This window comes from Populus euphratica, unplaced genomic scaffold, assembly GCF_000495115.2.
Source record: "Populus euphratica unplaced genomic scaffold, PopEup_1.0 scaffold77.1, whole genome shotgun sequence".
Lineage (NCBI taxonomy): Eukaryota > Viridiplantae > Streptophyta > Magnoliopsida > Malpighiales > Salicaceae > Populus > Populus euphratica.
Window position 1 is genome coordinate 239,153 of NW_011499955.1, and position 17,498 is coordinate 256,650.

Sequence of the window (17,498 nt, forward strand, 5' to 3'; positions counted from 1 at the left end):
TAGATCTATGTCTTACCTTTCTATCCATATAAAGTAGACCTAAATGAAAGATCTACAGCTCCAGATATGACCCAATTACCGAATAGTGTTCTGGTTTAGACTACACCAACATCTCTTTTCTAAGTTTAGCTATCTCTTTGTCCTTTCAATTTCAATTCTTAAACTCATCAATCAATCCTTTTATTTATGTGATAGGCCTGCATTTAAAATAAATATTTACCATAAATTAAAGGTATCTTATATTATTATATATGTTATTATAAAACATGTTTTATAATTTCATCAAAAATTATAGCTTGATTTTCCTATATATTTTAAATCCTCGTTTACCTGCTTTCTACACACCGCTGGCTTTTATTTTATTATTATTTTAAAAAATAAATTTAAAGAATAACCCAGAAATGGATAATGACATGGATGATTTGAGTTTTTAATCATTCCTAAAAATATAGATGAGAACACTTATAATTTAATTTGATTTTGAGTTTTGAGACTGCGTGGAGAGTGTTTTGGGTTGTTGATATTTCTATTGTTTTTTGTGCTTTTTTAAGAAAAAATAAGTTAAAATTCAGTTTTTGAAGTCTAAATTATATACAAATCTTCCATAAAAATTATATACAAAAATAATATGTAAATTTTTTTATAAAAAAATCTCATAAGTGTTCAATGAGAATAAAATGTTTAATTTTTTATTAAAAAATTATATATTTTTTTCAAATTAATTATTATTTGTTTTCCAAAATATAGTAGAATAAAAAATATCAAAATATACTTTTTTTCTCTTTTTATTTGAACTTGCTTTTTAAATTATGATAAGTTTTTATTAAAAAAATACACCATGCTATAAGTGAAGATATATATAAGAAATACATAGATTAAAAAGTAAGTTTTAACTGAAAAACTTTAAAAAAAATTTATAGAAAAAACTGTATGCACGACACAATAGTGTCTTTAGAGTTTCTAATGAGAAATTTTATGTTAAAAATGTATTGTTTTCTACTTATAAAAATAATTTGACTTTATATATTGTGATAAAAGTTTTACCAGCTCATATGTATATGACATCTTTTTATATATAAAATTTTAAAATTAAATAGATATAAAAATTAAACTATTTTTTAATTAATATAGATATTTGAAATAACTTACATATACTTTAATTAATTTTAAAAAAATTTAAATTTTAAGGTAATTATTTACTATTAAAGCTAGAATTTATACTTATAATTTAATCTTTAAAGACATGCAACTACAATGCAATCAAGTAAAAAAATAATGAAAAAAATTATTTATTAAGTTGATTAATGGTTAAAGTTTAGAATAAAGAAACATTTTTTCTATATTTTAGGCTCAAGTGTTATGATTATTAATATAATAACTATTTTATTTTTATATAATTATTAATTTTAAAATTTATAAAATTAATCAACATATATATATATATATATACACACACACACTAACAAGAACATATTTGTTAATTAAAAAAAATAAAAAGGTAATGAAAAGCATTCAAATTTATAGGATGAATAAAAAAAAATATCGACGCTGTCCTACCCTCTATTTCGGACAAGCCACGTTTCTTGCTGTCAGAAAACCAGTTATCAAGACATGATTGGACACGAGCCCTGTACTCATTTTTGGTATCAACATGTGGTGGTTAACAAGCGGTTGGTGTGAAAGAATGGGGGAGAGAGTGACTACTCTTTTCTCTTTTTTCTTTTTTCTTTTTTCTTTTTTCAATCTTCAAGGTTTTATTTGAAATCATATACTGCCACTTGTCTCCTCCTTTAGTTCTATGGATAGAGTAGGGAGGATTTTGTGCAATTCTCTTTGGAAATATCTCTTGGGAAAGGTCTTCATTTTTATTTTTTTTTAATTCAAGACAGATATGCAATTATTTTATATTGGACGGTGGAGGACAGCAAATCAGAAATTATCTTTTAATAAACCGGAAATTAGGCGATGTAACATTCAGAACATGAAAATAACATTTAAAAAAAATAAAACCAAAAACACCAGAATCACGTATATTTCTTGGTTTCCCTGTGTGCTCAAGTCATGTAGAGGATATGTCTCGACGACCGGCGGAAATTAATTTGGGTGGCAGTGGACTCAACGTCACACATGACGCATTAATTAACGGTTCGCGTAGAAGGGAATTTAAAAAAAAAAAAAAAAAAAAAAAAAAAGGGAAGAAGGGTGCTGTGTGCTGGGAGGTATGGTTTGGTGGATTTATATGGGATTTATAAAGAAAAGCATGTATTCTTTGCTTATGGACGGTGATCGTTGCTTAAAAAAAAATTAAATTAATAATTTTTTTATATTTTAAGATTATTTTAATGTCTTGATGTAAATAATAAATTTTAAAAATATATTATTTTAAAACAAAAGATATTTTTGAAAAGGAAACTCCACTGTATTTTTAAATATATACTTAAAGGTGTGTTTATGCCTCAAGGGAATTATACCTAAAAAACTAACTCTCAAAAAGGAACTACATGTATGTTTACGTGGTTTTATTTTTTTATGAGATTGATGGGAAAAACAATAAATAATATCTATATTTTATTTTTAATGAGGTTTAGTTTATACTTTAAATAGATTGTATTTTAAAAAAAAATTAATCATACATAACCAGCATTTATCTCAAACAAACACTTATGAGACGTTCTATTTTAAAAGTTATTTTTTATTTAAAAATATATTAAAATATTTTTTTATTCTAATAAATTTATTTTTAATATGTTAAAAGGAGCACCCTCAATTTGAATTGCGCTCCCGAACAGCACCCAGGGAAGCTTGGTTTGTGCTCCATGACAATGGTGGCGAAGAAACTCATAATTGGTGTTGCAGCTTTCTTCCTCCAAGTCAAATTTGAGCTGAGAAAGACTTATGGTGGACCCGACAGCCCCCTGTTATGGAAGAAATGGGGGCAGATTAGTTCTTGGGTACACAGTTGATTGAACTCGTTCTAAATTAGGTTGGAATTTAAAAAATGAACTTAATATAGGTTGTTCTTGTTTACAGTTAAAACCAAAACAAAAATTAAAAGAAGTGGTCCTCCGCGTAGAAGAAACGTGAGCGAATAAGGCAATGTGAAAAGTTATTCGCTTTTCAAAAGTCTCACTTCCCCACTTCCTCTCTGTCCTACAAAAACCGTGCACGCACACCGAGTGAGTGAAGAAGGATAGAAGGCATGGAGAAGGGGGACGAGAGAGGGAGCATTGGGGAGGAGAATGGGAAAGAAAGCGTGCAGAATGACCTGAAAGAAACCATGGGAAACAGTGGAGAAGATGAGACAAATAGCGAGCCTAAGGTTATCTACAGAGGATGGAAGGTCATGCCCTTTATTATAGGTAAATACTCGATTATGCAGCACAGGGGATTTCAAGCATCCTCGATTTCCCTTCGTATTTTCTCTCTTTTATTTACTCTAATTCTCAGTGATGGGTGATTATTGTGTATTATCATTTCAGGGAATGAAACGTTCGAGAAGCTAGGAACCATTGGAACCTTGTCCAACCTCTTGATATATCTCACTACTGTCTTCAACATGAAGAGCATTACAGCTGCAACTATCATCACCGTCTTCAATGGTACCGCCAACTTGGGCACATTGATCGGAGCCTTTTTGTGCGACACCTACTTTGGTCGCTATAAGACGCTAGGATTCGCTACCGTCGCCTCCTTCCTGGTATTCTCTGGATTTATTTTCTAATGCGAAATCTATCCGTGCTTTTCACTTGCTCGTGTGCGTCAGTTTGCCGACCAATGTTAAACAGGCACTCAAGAGAATCTTATAGTCAATTAACTTAATCAGCTGCTATAATAATAGTTATTATTATAATTTATAATTACACCCTACAAATTGGCAGTTGTACTGTAGATTTTTATATTTAACATCTATTTTTTTTTCCAATAACGTGTGTATAAAAAGGAAATAAAGAGGGAAGGATGGGTCACGCCATAGATCCTAAAGACCAAAACCATCAATCAATGTCAATCTTCTTTATTTAGCTAGAAATAATCATTAATCTATTACGGAGACTCTGAAAAAATCATGATTGCACGAGGAAGACAGGTGACCAGTTGCATCAAAATATAAGATATAGATCTTTTAGATACAAAAGAAAAAATTAATATGACCCAAACTGAGAGGGACGTTAGTGTCAAATGGATAGGCTTATTTCGGGGTTTTTCCTGGGGAGATAAGGGAGAGAATAGTCCTATTAATTCAATGAAAAAGATCTTGTGAAATGGATAGCCTACTAATAAATTAGGGATAATTGAGAGTGTTGAGAGTCTTAAATGATCACTTATGTCTCAAGAAAGTAGTATTTTATCACCATTTCATCCTAGATATATCAGGGATTGTTTTGTTGATATATGCCACCATCAGAACACCTTTCATGTCAATGGTAGCCTTCCATTTTCATGGTATTATATCAGAAAGGAGGACTTCATATATATATATATATATATATATATATATGTATGTATGTATGTATCATGAATCTTACTGTATGGTTATTTGTTGTCTGCTTTGTGTGAAGGGATTGCTTGCTATACAACTAACAGCAGCGATCTCAAAACTGCATCCACCCCACTGTGCAAAGGAGAGCAGCACATGCATAGGACCAACAGCCGGTCAAACGGCATTTCTACTGGCAGGATTCATCCTGATGATAATAGGAGCTGGTGGTATCAGGCCATGCAATTTGGCATTTGGAGCAGACCAATTCAACCCTGAAACAGAATCTGGAAAGAGGGGTGTAAATAGTTTCTTCAATTGGTACTTCTTTACTTTCACCTTTGCCCAAATGATATCCTTAACGCTAATTGTCTACGTGCAATCCAATGTTAGCTGGCCTATAGGTTTAGGAATCCCAGCAATCCTGATGCTCATTTCTTGTCTAGTATACTACATGGGTACAAAATTGTACGTAAAAGTGAAAGCCACTGGCAGTCCGATGACCAGTGTGGCACGGGTTATAGTGGTTGCAGTCAAGAAAAGTAAGCTGAAGCCAGTGGACCAACCTTGGCTCTCCCTTTTCAACCATATTCCTCCCAAGTCCATCAATTCCAAGCTTTCATACACGGATCAATTCAGGTGATCCAACCTTTTCAACTAAACTTTTAGAATTTAAGACCACTCTGATTTGATATATTTTATCTAATACATATGCCCTTCACACGTAAGGAATTCTAAGTGTGGTTGATAATGCCTACAGATTCCTCGACAAAGCAGCAATCATGACTCACCAAGATCAAGTAAACCCAGATGGATCGCCAGCTAATCCTTGGAAACTTTGTAGTTTGCAGCAAGTGGAAGAAGTGAAATGCTTGTTTAGGGTGATTCCTGTATGGACGGCTGCTATTATATACTATGTTGCTGTGGTTCAACAGCACACCTATGTAGTCTTCCAAGCAGTTCAGAGTAACAGGCGCCTTGGAAACAGCAACTTTGCCATACCAGCTGCATCATATATTGTGTTCTTGATGCTAAGTATGAGCATCTTCATTCCTATCTATGACCGGATTCTTGTCCCTTTTCTGCGGAGAATTACAGGAAAGGAATCTGGAATCACAATTCTTCAAAGAATTGGCATTGGCATATTTCTCACAATTGTCACCATGTTAGTCTCTGGCTTAGTTGAAGGGAAGCGAAGGAATATAGCTCTTACCAAGCCAACTCTAGGAAACGCACCAAGGAAAGGCGCCATTTCATCAATGTCAGCTTTATGGCTAATCCCTCAGCTATCACTCTCAGGAATTGCAGAGGCATTTGGTTCCATTGGCCAGGTTGAATTCTACTACAAGCAGTTTCCTGAGAATATGAGAAGCATTGGAGGCTCTCTCTTTTACTGCGGCATAGCAGCTTCGAGTTATTTTAGTAGTTTACTGATAACAGTAGTTCACCAAACAACAAAAGGTGCAGCAACTGGAAATTGGTTATCAGAAGATCTTAACAAGGGAAGACTGGATTACTACTATTACATGATTGCTGCTTTGGGGGTCCTAAATATGGGCTATTTTTTGCTGTGTGCCAGGTGGTACAAGTACAAAGGGAGCAATGATGATGCATTGCTTGAACTCTATGGGGTAGAAAAAACAATATGAGAAACCCGTATCATGATCGGTGTTTTACAAACAACCAGGTTCGTGTAGCAGGTGAGACATCACCTTATATATAGAAAAGATTCTCAGTAGTCAGCTACATTTGTAAGCTAGAAGGCTCATTTGAATCACTAGTTTCGCGTACTTTGCATCGACTAAAGCAACTTTCAATGGGTTTCAATCCCTGGAATAATATCCCCAACATTGAAACTGTCATAATGCCAACGAATTAACAAATTCAAACAACTAGCTTTAAGGATTTCGCTAAAAATCAATAGTCAATATCCGTTCAATGGGCAAACTGCAACCAGAAACAAAAATTGATGTCGTACATCAACTTCTTCAGGCACATTCGCTACCTCAACACATTTTAAATTGATTCTCAAGACATAACCAGACACATGCAGTGTTGGACTGGAAAATACGGAGGCATGAAATAGTTTGGCAACAGATGACAAGAAACAAATAGCAGCCGAAACAGCAGTTCCATGATAATTACTCAACTGAACTCGAGTTTGATTGTAGTACAACAGAGAAAAAAGGCAGTTCCATGATAATTACCTGGCTATATAAACATAATACAACATAGAAAAGGACCTGCACGTCCATAACCTTCCTATATAAAACATAAACGGCAAAAAGATGAGCTTTCCCTCTTGGGGGCATTGCAAAGTAAGAATAGACCAGATAAAGAAATAAATTAAAGATGCCCATCACTGTTAAGTATGTAACTCAGAACACTGTAGCGATAACTGGCATTGTAGTTCCAGGTAACTCACAACATGCTGGTAGTGCTAAGATTTGCCATTTATTGTGCTCTATCCCTCCAGATGATCTTCAGACTGTGTATGCTTGTTGAATCGTGTCTATATCAAGGCCCTTCAGTCTCACCACAGATTCTACATGTCCCTTGAGTGTATGAAGTTCCCTCAACCTGCAAGCAATGCAAATATATTAGAAAAAAACAGAAATGTGGTTCAGATGAACTTAGACAACCAGTAAGGCCCGTCAAAACTCCAGCGAAGGAAAACATGTAAAATGTATCACAACTAGCCCAGAAGAGGAAGGGTTTTCCATATCTTCTGGCAAGCTGACTACTGCTTCATGTTATTACAACACAAAAAAGAATCATGTATCACAAGTATATATTTTCAAAACAATTACTCTCTTTTTTTCATGCTTCTGAAAATCTGCAGGTAAGACCCATTTCAATGTGAAATCAGATATGTTCTAGCTGAGATGTTAGACATCACGTGCCAAGCTGAAAATGACAGCTAAACATCAGCACCTACCTTGCAATTTCAGCTCTCCTTTTTGCTTCCTCAGCCATCTGATTGAGTTCGGTGAAATGTGTCCGCTCAGTGAACATCTTTGTGTCTGGTAGCGGCAACCCATGCAAGGTTCTCTGTGCATGTGCCCATTGAAGCTCACGTTGTTCCTTCCCAAAATCTTTTTGCCTTGTGAAAGCAATCTACAAAAATTGAAATTCATCAGAGAAACAAAACATAAACACACAAGCAGACAGAATACTATACCAAAGACAGACCAAACTCAAATAAATAGCCCCATCAAGCCAATGGCACCCATACCCTTTGCTCAATTACAAGATCCCATGCCCTCCCACTCAAAGCATAGCGGATAAAGAACTTGATGAAGTCAAGTGGAAAGTAGAAGATGATATTATAGAGCCAAATTACACCAGCCCAACCCCAACCGATCCCTTCAATTGCCGCAAAGCTCCAATTTGCATAGACTGCAATCAGAGTGGCAATCTGAGAAAAAAGAAAGGCCATGTTAGAGTTCACTTCCAGATTATGTAAGAAATCACAAGCAAACATCCAAGGAAATTGGCTCACCAGTTGAGCAATGATAAAAGCCACCACAAGTAATAACCCAGGACGTTCAACAAATGACCAACTTCGAGATCGGGTGACAAATATAAGTGCTTGACTGATAGTGCTAACTTGCAAATAAATTGCAGATGCAAGCTTTCGGAAGTCATCATGAGCTGTTTTCTCCAGGGTTGACACTCCAAACACCCTCTGGAAATTAACAAGCATTAAGAATTAACTACTGATTATCACAGGTTCACCAGGAATGCCAAACAATAAATTCATCATGCATACAGATGTTACATGAAGACAAATTCTAAATCTGCCAAAGATGGACATAACACATGACCATGTATCAGTCACCCACGGCCTGTCTAACTTAAACCAGCAACACAAGTTTCTTATCCCCGTGAAACCTTGCCACTCCATTCTTACCAAGCATGCCGAGTGTAAAGAGTATTTTGAGTTTATGGTTTGAGGTACTTGATAGTTTACAAACAAGTACATGCATCTTCCATAATCAAAACAAACTTCATAACTAAATGAAAGAAGGCATGTCATCTTACTGGGAAGAAGTCTGTTTTATATGCTACCCAAAAGAATATGACAGTCATCATGGCCAGATAACTACCAAGAACAATTCCAGTTGTAAATATCTCCGCCAACTTCCAGCTGTCTGGTAGAGGAGATGGCTTCACCCTATCTTTTGATATTGTCATTATGGTACCTGAAATCACATGGTGCTAGTAAGATCCCAAGAAAACAAATGCAGGTCATATCAAGAATGAGTGAATAAAGAGAACAGATGAGATGTGAACCTACTGCCAACAAGATACAAGGAAAATAAAACAAACCCCAATCAACGAGTATAACAGAAAAAGATTTTCTTAGGGTGTCAAGGATGCTATATCCATGGCAACTATGCTAACCTAAATCTAAAACTGGACAGCATGGAAATTTCCTCTATTTTTTTAGTCCACTTAACATGTTTTGAATGTGTCTTTGTGTGTGCACGGGCGTGTGAGAGAGAGAGATTTGTGAGGAAAAGAGCAACGAACCATCATTGAGAATGGCAATGATAAGCACCATAAAAGGTGGAAAGTCAAACTTCCATATGAGAGCCAGCAGCATGAAACCAAGCTATCACCATATCAAACCAACAAGGGTAAGGAAACATCACAAATTTCTTCCCGAGATACCCTATATTATGCACACACCCACACAGAGCTCTTACTTACCACAATACGGATTGTAATGGAAACTGCATAGATCTGCCAAAGGAAGAGGAAAACATAAGTCAGTCTATTAAAAAGATATAACATGGTGATAATCCAATGCTTACCGTGTAATTTTTCATCCTCTGAAAGATTGCTCGACTTGTCAAGACAGCACTGATAATGACACTAAGGCCAGGTTCAGTAAGGACAATATCAGAAGCACTGCGAGCTGCATCAGTTGCATCAGCAACAGCAATCCCAATGTCAGCCTTCTTAAGAGCAGGAGCATCATTAACTCCATCACCAGTCATCCCACAGATATGTTTCCTAGCTTGCAAACGTTTTACTATCTCATATTTGTGCTCTGAAATGACAGAGATGTCAAGCCCGTCAAAAATAGCAAGGAAAACTAAAGATCCATTGCCTATACAAAAACAACAGCTACAAAATTTCTATGAAGCAACGCATCAGCCTTAGCACAGAGTGCCAAAATTAACTTAGGAAAAGAAATTAAAGAAAAGCACCAGGGAAAACGCCAGCAAATCCATCAGCTTTTTCTATTAATTCATCAATTGGTAAAGCAGCAATAGACTCATCCTTGTTTTGCCCTAGCAATGCAGATGAAGGGTACATGTTGGTTCCCATTCCCAAACGACGTCCAGTTTCCTTTCCTATCGCCAGTTGATCCCCTGATAAAAGCCACGAGGATCAGAAACTCGAAACAGAATGCCAAAAGTAATCTGACATCGTTTTAAGTTACATAGAGTTGAAAGAATGGATAAGTGCAACACTTGGAAACTTGATTAACAGAGAAGGTAAGACAGTACCATAAAGGGGGGCACATGGAGAGAGGGGGGGGGGGCCTATAATAAATTTTCTGGCAAGTTTTACAAAAAGAACATACCCATTGCAAATATGAAAGGATTTCCAGTTCTCATATTAGAATTCTGTGTTACATGTATGGTAAGACTATATACAAGCAAGTCTCAAGTGGAATTGCATTTTATCCTGCATGACATCTTTTACAGCTATAATTATTTCTCCACAAGAAAAAGAAATCATTAAGTCTAGTCTTCAACAGAACAGAACAAACCAGTGATCATTTTGACATTCACTCCAAGATTCAAAGCCCGCCTAATAGTCTCCGCACTATCATGCCTTGGTGGATCAAAGAGAGGCAAGAGGCCTATGAATTGCCAAGGGCCTCCAGCACTCTCTTTCCTTCCTTCTGGAACCTCCTGCAATTGTGAAGCAACAGCTCATCAAAGCTATGTAGTCAAAAATAAAATCAACAACGGAGCTAGAAGCATATATCTAAGAGAAAAAGAAAGAGAGAAATAGGATTGTGATTACCTGGTATGCTACCGCAAGAGAACGTAAACCTCTTTCTGCAAATTTATCAATCACAGCATGTACTCTTCGCTCAATGTCTGACTTATTGTGTGAAAGATTTAGAATCTAAACAAATATTTGAAGACAGGAATTAGTATAAAATTCAAAATATAGAACATCCCATGGCAAGAATAACAGGCTGCATGGGCAAGTTACCTGCTCTGGTGCACCTTTGCTGACTCTGTGCATTTTACCTCCACTATCAATATATGTCAAGGCTGTCCGCTTATCAGTAGGATTGAAAGGAAGGAAATGAACTTCCTGAATTCCAGCACGTGCCTTTTGGAACAAGGAAATAAAATTCAGAAAACATCAAAACATGAAAAAAAAAAATTATATTACCAAGTTAAATTTAAAATTACTAATTAAATAGTGACCAGAACTTATAAAAAGAGTACCATATGGATCAATTACCTCCTTTGGATCAGCCAGCATTCCAACAATAGCAGTATCTATTGCATCTTGGTTCTCTATTCTAGAGGCTCGAGCTGCCATCAAAACAACAGCATCTGCATCTACTCCTTTTGCAAAAACCTGGAAGTTATACCCAGGGACATGTAAGAAAGAATTATGCTGTAGTAGATGTTTGAAAAACAGCTCTCAGTAAGCAACCTCAATGAGATTTTTGTCCACGGTTAGTTTGTTTAATGTCAATGTTCCAGTCTTGTCACTGCAAAGCACATCCATGCCAGCCATCTCTTCAATTGCAGTCATTCTCTTCGTGATGGCTCCCTGGATCATATGCAAAACATTATCATATTATACCCAAAACTCAGCAGTCCAGGGTCAATTAGAACATCCTCAAGAACCTGGCTAACCTGCAGCGATAACCTATGAGAACCAATAGCCATTGTGACTGAGAGGACCGTAGGCATGGCAATTGGAATTCCACCAATGAGAAGCACAAGAAGATTGTCAATTCCAGGACGATATTTCCTATCTTGAATGGGGTACATGACAATAATCTCTATAACCATCCCAATAGCAATTGAACATATGCAGAAGTTCCCTATTGCAGTCAAGACCTGCACAATGTGAAACAAGAACGAATCAAAACCAAAATCACAAGCATACAGCTTAGAACTCAACAAAGATCATGCAACAATTATATCTCCTTGCCTTTTGGAAGTGGCCGACTTGGTTAGTTGTATCCACAAGGTGAGCAGCCTTCCCAAAGAAGGTGTGGACACCAGTGGCAATAACTACTGCTTCAATCTCTCCTTGTTTGCATGTAGAACCAGAGTAAACACCATCTCCAGGACCTTTTGTCACGGGAAGGGACTCACCAGTAAGTGCAGACTGAGAAACCAAAAGGAAGAAGTTTCAGTATAACAGCCAGACAAAGACCAATCCAAGATGAAGTAGCAACTAAGTATTTGAAGCCCCACTTGATCAATTTTAAGTGGATCTCCTTCGAGTAAACGAGCATCAGCGGGGATAATATCTCCAAGTTTGATACTAATAATGTCACCGGGAACTAAAACAGAAGCATCTTGCTCATTCCATTTTCCATCTCGAAGAACCTTGAGAACAATATTATGAGAGATGAAACAAAATTAGCAGCTCAATCCAATTACAAGTGCGTCAGTCAGTCATATTTGCAAATTTGGATTTCATCTAAATCTGAACTGCTCCAATATAGAAGTAAATCCACAGATTTATGGAAACACATTTAAAATGAAACAAAGGTTCATTAACTTCACATACCTTAGCTTTGGGTGCAAGACGAGCCATGAGGGCAGCAGCAGCATTACCCGCATTATTTTCCTCGATAAAACTGATGGTAGAGTTAATCACAAGCAGAGTAATGATGCCCACAAAGTCTTGCCAATCTGGAGGCTTTCCCTACACAAAAAAAAAATGTTTAACAACGTCCCAAAACAAACAAATCCGGGAGTGGAATTGCCATGAAAACCAGAATATACAACTACTTACTCCTCCATTTGCAAGAGCAATAGCCATGATAGCAGCAGCCTCCATAACCCATGACAGAGGATTCCACATAAAGCCCAGGAATTTCAAGAATTTTCTCTCCTGAGACACACCCAGAAGATAACTTTGAGTTAGAACCTGAATCCAGAAATAGTAAGAAGAATGTTTATAAAGACAAAAGGCAACACCTTCTTCTCTTCAAGCTTGTTGTGACCGAAAATGGCTAGCCTTTCCTCAGCAGCCTGAGTTGTGAGACCTTCTCTGCTACATCTCAGATTCTCTAATACTTCCTCAATGGGTATGTTCTCCTGCAATCAAGAAAAATTAAAACTTCAACTCAAAAACAAACAAAAGAACACTAACACAGATAGCAACCAAACCAAAAAATGGCTTCAAAGTATGCTCTGATCCATTACCAAATCCACAGTTTCCTTCAAGACAGCCTCCAAAACTTCACCCTTGTCTCCCATCTTCTCCTTAAGTAAACTCTCTCTCTCTCTCTACAGACCAAACCAATCAAAGATCAAACTTCACAACACAACCGCCATGAAAAGAGGCAAAAAAAACTTGAGATTTCCAGTTCAGACAAGCATTACCAAGTTAAAAAAGACTTGATTTTGAGCATGAACTACGAGTTTAGAAGCCAAAATGAAGACAGCCCACCAACACCAAATCTGCAAAGAGAGCCAACAACTAGAAGAACCAACCACTGTCGAGTAGTGGCAAAGAGCGTGCAAGTAACAGCCTACAATCGTTTTCTATCCTACCTCTTGCGTCATTTCCAAAGAGGTACCCGTATATGTTTTTGTGTCTGAAAAGGTCCCCATGAATGCTTCAAGTACTTGTACTGAATGCTCTTTGAAGTTGTACTTGAGGGCATGTTGGAAATTTTGAAGTCTTTTTGATGGACTAAATTTGATATCAAGTTGCTGTGATATCTTTGCCATAAATAATAATCTTATTAGATGAGAACAGAACACCACCACCAAAGCCATGAATAAACTGCACATGCACCCCTGGGGCCCACCCCTTTTTTTATTTTTATTTTACTTTAATTTAATTTTCACTTCACTTACTTTTTGACTGATTTTTATTTTTTATTTTTGTTTTTCTATCTCGGTGAATAAATAAATGTGTTGCTAGTTTTTTCAAAATAACACGTGTCTCTCGTTGCAGCAGTCCATCGGACAGTGCGTCTGTTGTTGTAGTTTTTGATAAGCTTTAAATGTATTATTTTAAATTAATTTTTTTATATATTAATATTAAAAAATAATATCTATTACAATCTAATATTATTTTAGCTTTTAGCTTTTGTTCATCTGCAAATACAATGCCAATGCTAGTTTAATACTTAGTTACTTTATTTTTTAATCAATAATAAAGAGTATCCTTAATCCAACTTATAAATCAACCTATATACTACATGATTTTTTATATAAATTTAATATTTTTAAAAAAAATTTAACTAAATTATTAACAGACTATTTATTTTAGTTTTTGTGATTGAGATTATGATTGCACACAACCTAATTATACATAAAAAAAATCATAAAAACTCATTTTTTTTAACTTTTTAGCTAATCCCTCCTCTAAACCTTAATCTCTATCTTTAAAACAAACACACAATTTTCAAAAATTTTCAAAATAGTTTAGGGTCTTGTCGCATAAAAATTTTCCCTCAAAGTTTTAAAATATTTTTCAATTGAAAGTTTTGTTAAATTGATGTTTTTTAACCAATTTTTTTATAATTTTAACATACTAATATCAAATTTTTAAAAAAACCTAAAAATTTTAATACATTTTAAATTAAAAAATATTTTTACAAGGTTACCTGACACCACCTAACCGACCAAACAACAATTCTTCTAGATCAAGCTTGGAGCCTGATAAAACGGCTACGTTTTACCACATTAATTAAACTTTTTGCAGTATGCTAGGAAATGTTAAAGAAAAGAACCACGACGACATACTTTAGAGAGAAAGATAACGTTAAAGTGAATATGAATCTCCCGTGATTGATCACTTTCATTCCTACCTTTGAATTTGCTGACACCAACTTCTTACCTACTTTATTTTTTTATTTTTATAAATAGTCATTTTACTCTTTTGCCATCTTGCTTGAATATTTCCTAAGTAAATATTTAAAACAACGTGTTTTTTTAAAATATTTTTTATTTAAGATATATTAAAACCATATTTTTATTATTATTTTTAATAACATCAATGTTTTAAATTAAAACGCAACTCCAACTATAGATGGGAATTTTGAAAACAAGTCAGTGGTGTTTCCATGTTTTTCTCTTTACAAAGAACATGTGAAAAATACCATTGTCTTTTCATGTTCCAGCTTTATCCTCTTATAGGCTTTTTGTTTATAGGCTTTTTGTTTTTTCCCACGAGGTAACTAAAATAACTTTATTTTTTATTAATATATTATTTTAAAGTTAATTATTTTTTATTTTATTTGGTTTGGTTTGGTTTGGTTTATATTTATAAAAATAATTAATTTAAAATTTTATAAAATATAAAAAATAAACTACAATCAATTTAAATTGATCGATTTTGATTCGGTTCAATTATTTTATATTAAAAACTGAAACTCAATTGATTGGCTTTGATACTGTTTGGTTCAGTTTTGGTTCAGTTATTTTATATTAAAAAAAACTATATTATTTTTTAGATTTTTTTAACTTTTTAATGGGTTTAGTTTCAATTTTGTTTGATTTTTTTATTTTCTCAGTTTGATTTAATTTGATTTTTTAGTTTTAAGTTTATAAAACTGAAATTAAACTGAACTGAATATTTTTTTTAAATATTCTAATCGAGTTTTTTCATGATTTGAATTTTTTATTTTTTTTTCTTGATTTAATTAGTTTTTTAGTGTTTTTGCTCATCTCTATATTTTTTATTTTTCCATTTTGTTCATATCAATATTTTTGAGTTTTTTAATTTGAAAAATAATTTAAGACGGTGAGAAGTGAATTTTTTTCTATTTTTTTATGGAAAAATAAAAACTAGAAATGGAATATAAAATTAAAGTTAAGAAGTGGAATTTTCCACTGTTTAACACCTTATATTTTTTTATTTTCTGGAATTTTGTTTAAATGGGTTTTTGTTTACCTAGAAAATACATATTTACCTATTTTGTAGAAAACAATTTAAGATCGACATACTCGCTTGGCATTTTAGTTTTGTGCCTAACTTGTATTCTATAATAGAAAATGAATCCCCATCATAGATATATATATATAAAAAATCATTTATTTTAATTACTGGCTAAATAATTCACAAGAAAATAATCTTCATTAAATAAATATAATATGTTTTTATGAGTACATTAACTGTTAGCTGTTAACGCCAACATTTTAATTATTTAACAAAACAACCTCAGTAAGCAGCTTTTTATTAAGACATCGGGATTGCACGGTGTTTTATTTTTATATTTTAAAAAAATATTTTTTATTTACTGTAAATTAATATATTTTTAGATTATTTTAATGTGTAAATATAAAAATATAATTTTTTAAAAAAAAATAATAATATATATTTTAACATAAAAATATATTCAAAAAACAGTTAACAAGTAGAGGGGCATCACAGAAATTACCTCTCGAGTTTCATATATTTTAGTTAATATTGTTTCGTCGTGGACAAGTGGAAGTCGCGTTTGGCTTTTGAATTGATTCCATGTCGGGACGTAGTAAAGTCGTGAGAGTCAGTGATGATTTTGCTTTCCTTAATTTCAGCCTGCTTTTCGCCACCCTTTGCTTTTGTTTGGAATTACAGATCAGTCCCTGACCTATATTCTTAAGCATTGAAGACCCCAATATTCACGAGCTTGCTCATTTCTTCTCACACCAAGTTCCTTACCGACTCCCGTCAGCATTGAACCTGTCACTTGCCCCTGTCCTGTCGTGTCGTGGAGAACTTCCGACAATATTATTAAACTCAACATATTAAAATGGTGTGACTCCTTAACTTGATCTATAAGATTTGACTGTGGTTCAAAGTAAACTAGCGTGAACTAGTTAGTTTGGTAGGTGTATCAGGATTTTATTGACCTGATTAAAATTTAATTTAATTTTATAAAAAATTAAAGTTATTGTTGATTTAATATATTTTATTAAAAATATATTAAAATGATGATGATTTAGATTGATAACGATGAATTTATGTTAACCCATCTAACATACTACTTGAATTGTAATTCTGATTAGTTTAATAACCTTACTTTCTAGATTTATTTAAAATATTATAAAAATAAACTTTGTCCTGAGCCCTTTCAATGTTTTTTTATTTTTTTTGTATTTTAATTAAAAGAAACTATTAAAAATATTTATCATAATATTTAAATTACAATTCAATTTTTTATAGTTCTTAAACGATGTTATAGGTTATATGGAAATATTAACATTTTTTTTTTCAATTATTATGTACCAAGTATGAAAAACAAATCTCATGAATATTTAATGAAAACAAGATTTATGTTTCTTTAAAACAAGTAGGAAAAATATATTTCATCAATATAAACTCTATTTTCTTAATATTGCATCTCTTTATTGTTTTAATGAAAACATACTTGTTTTTAATTACAAGCATTTTTTTAAAAAAAAATAAAAATCTATCATGAATTCACAAGAAAGTTAAGAAAGTATTAAAATAATATCTTAATATTTTGTATATGATTGAAGGAAAAAAATAAATATGATAAAATCATTTAAGAAACTTTTTTAAAAATTAGAAGATTTATTTCCATTGAATATTTGTAATTATTTTGTTTTGTATATTAAGTAAATATTAATTGAAAAAAAAACTATTAACATCCTTGTAAGAACCATAGAAAATTTAAATATAATGTTAAACATTTTTTTATAATGCATTTTTATCAAAATACAAAAAGAAAATTGAAAAACAAATATAGAAAGGGTTGATGCATAGGCCAAAAAGATAAGGCCTAGAAGCCTACCCTATAAAAAAGAAGACCTTTTTCATTTTAAAAAATAAA

At 33.4% G+C, this 17,498-nt stretch overlaps 2 protein-coding genes across 3 annotated transcripts; one reads left to right on the top strand and one right to left on the bottom strand.

Annotated features, from left to right (window-relative positions):
* Positions 1-3,077: 3,077 nt before the first annotated feature.
* On the top strand, positions 3,078-6,336 carry LOC105138268 (protein NRT1/ PTR FAMILY 2.11-like). The gene is made up of 4 exons (XM_011044314.1): positions 3,078-3,359; positions 3,480-3,697; positions 4,557-5,113; positions 5,235-6,336. The coding sequence occupies exons 1-4, from the start codon at positions 3,200-3,202 to the stop codon at positions 6,121-6,123; spliced, it is 1,824 nt and encodes a 607-aa protein (XP_011042616.1). The 5' UTR covers positions 3,078-3,199; the 3' UTR covers positions 6,124-6,336.
* Positions 6,337-6,476: 140 nt separating this feature from the next.
* LOC105138269 (ATPase 11, plasma membrane-type) lies at positions 6,477-13,229 on the bottom strand. Of its 2 annotated transcripts, none has more exons than XM_011044316.1 (22): positions 13,090-13,229; positions 12,910-12,989; positions 12,682-12,801; positions 12,497-12,595; positions 12,269-12,406; positions 11,950-12,084; positions 11,681-11,860; positions 11,380-11,586; positions 11,174-11,293; positions 10,976-11,095; positions 10,718-10,840; positions 10,523-10,627; positions 10,263-10,407; positions 9,694-9,858; positions 9,295-9,533; positions 9,191-9,223; positions 9,011-9,092; positions 8,519-8,679; positions 7,977-8,162; positions 7,710-7,892; positions 7,413-7,591; positions 6,477-7,054 (listed from the first exon to the last, which is right to left on the bottom strand). In XM_011044316.1, the coding sequence occupies exons 2-22, from the start codon at positions 12,961-12,963 to the stop codon at positions 6,958-6,960; spliced, it is 2,871 nt and encodes a 956-aa protein (XP_011042618.1). In that variant the 5' UTR covers positions 12,964-12,989; positions 13,090-13,229; the 3' UTR covers positions 6,477-6,957. The 2 variants fall into 2 exon arrangements, with proteins under 2 accessions (XP_011042618.1, XP_011042619.1); XM_011044317.1 differs by having other exon boundaries at positions 12,910-12,993.
* Positions 13,230-17,498: the final 4,269 nt, after the last annotated feature.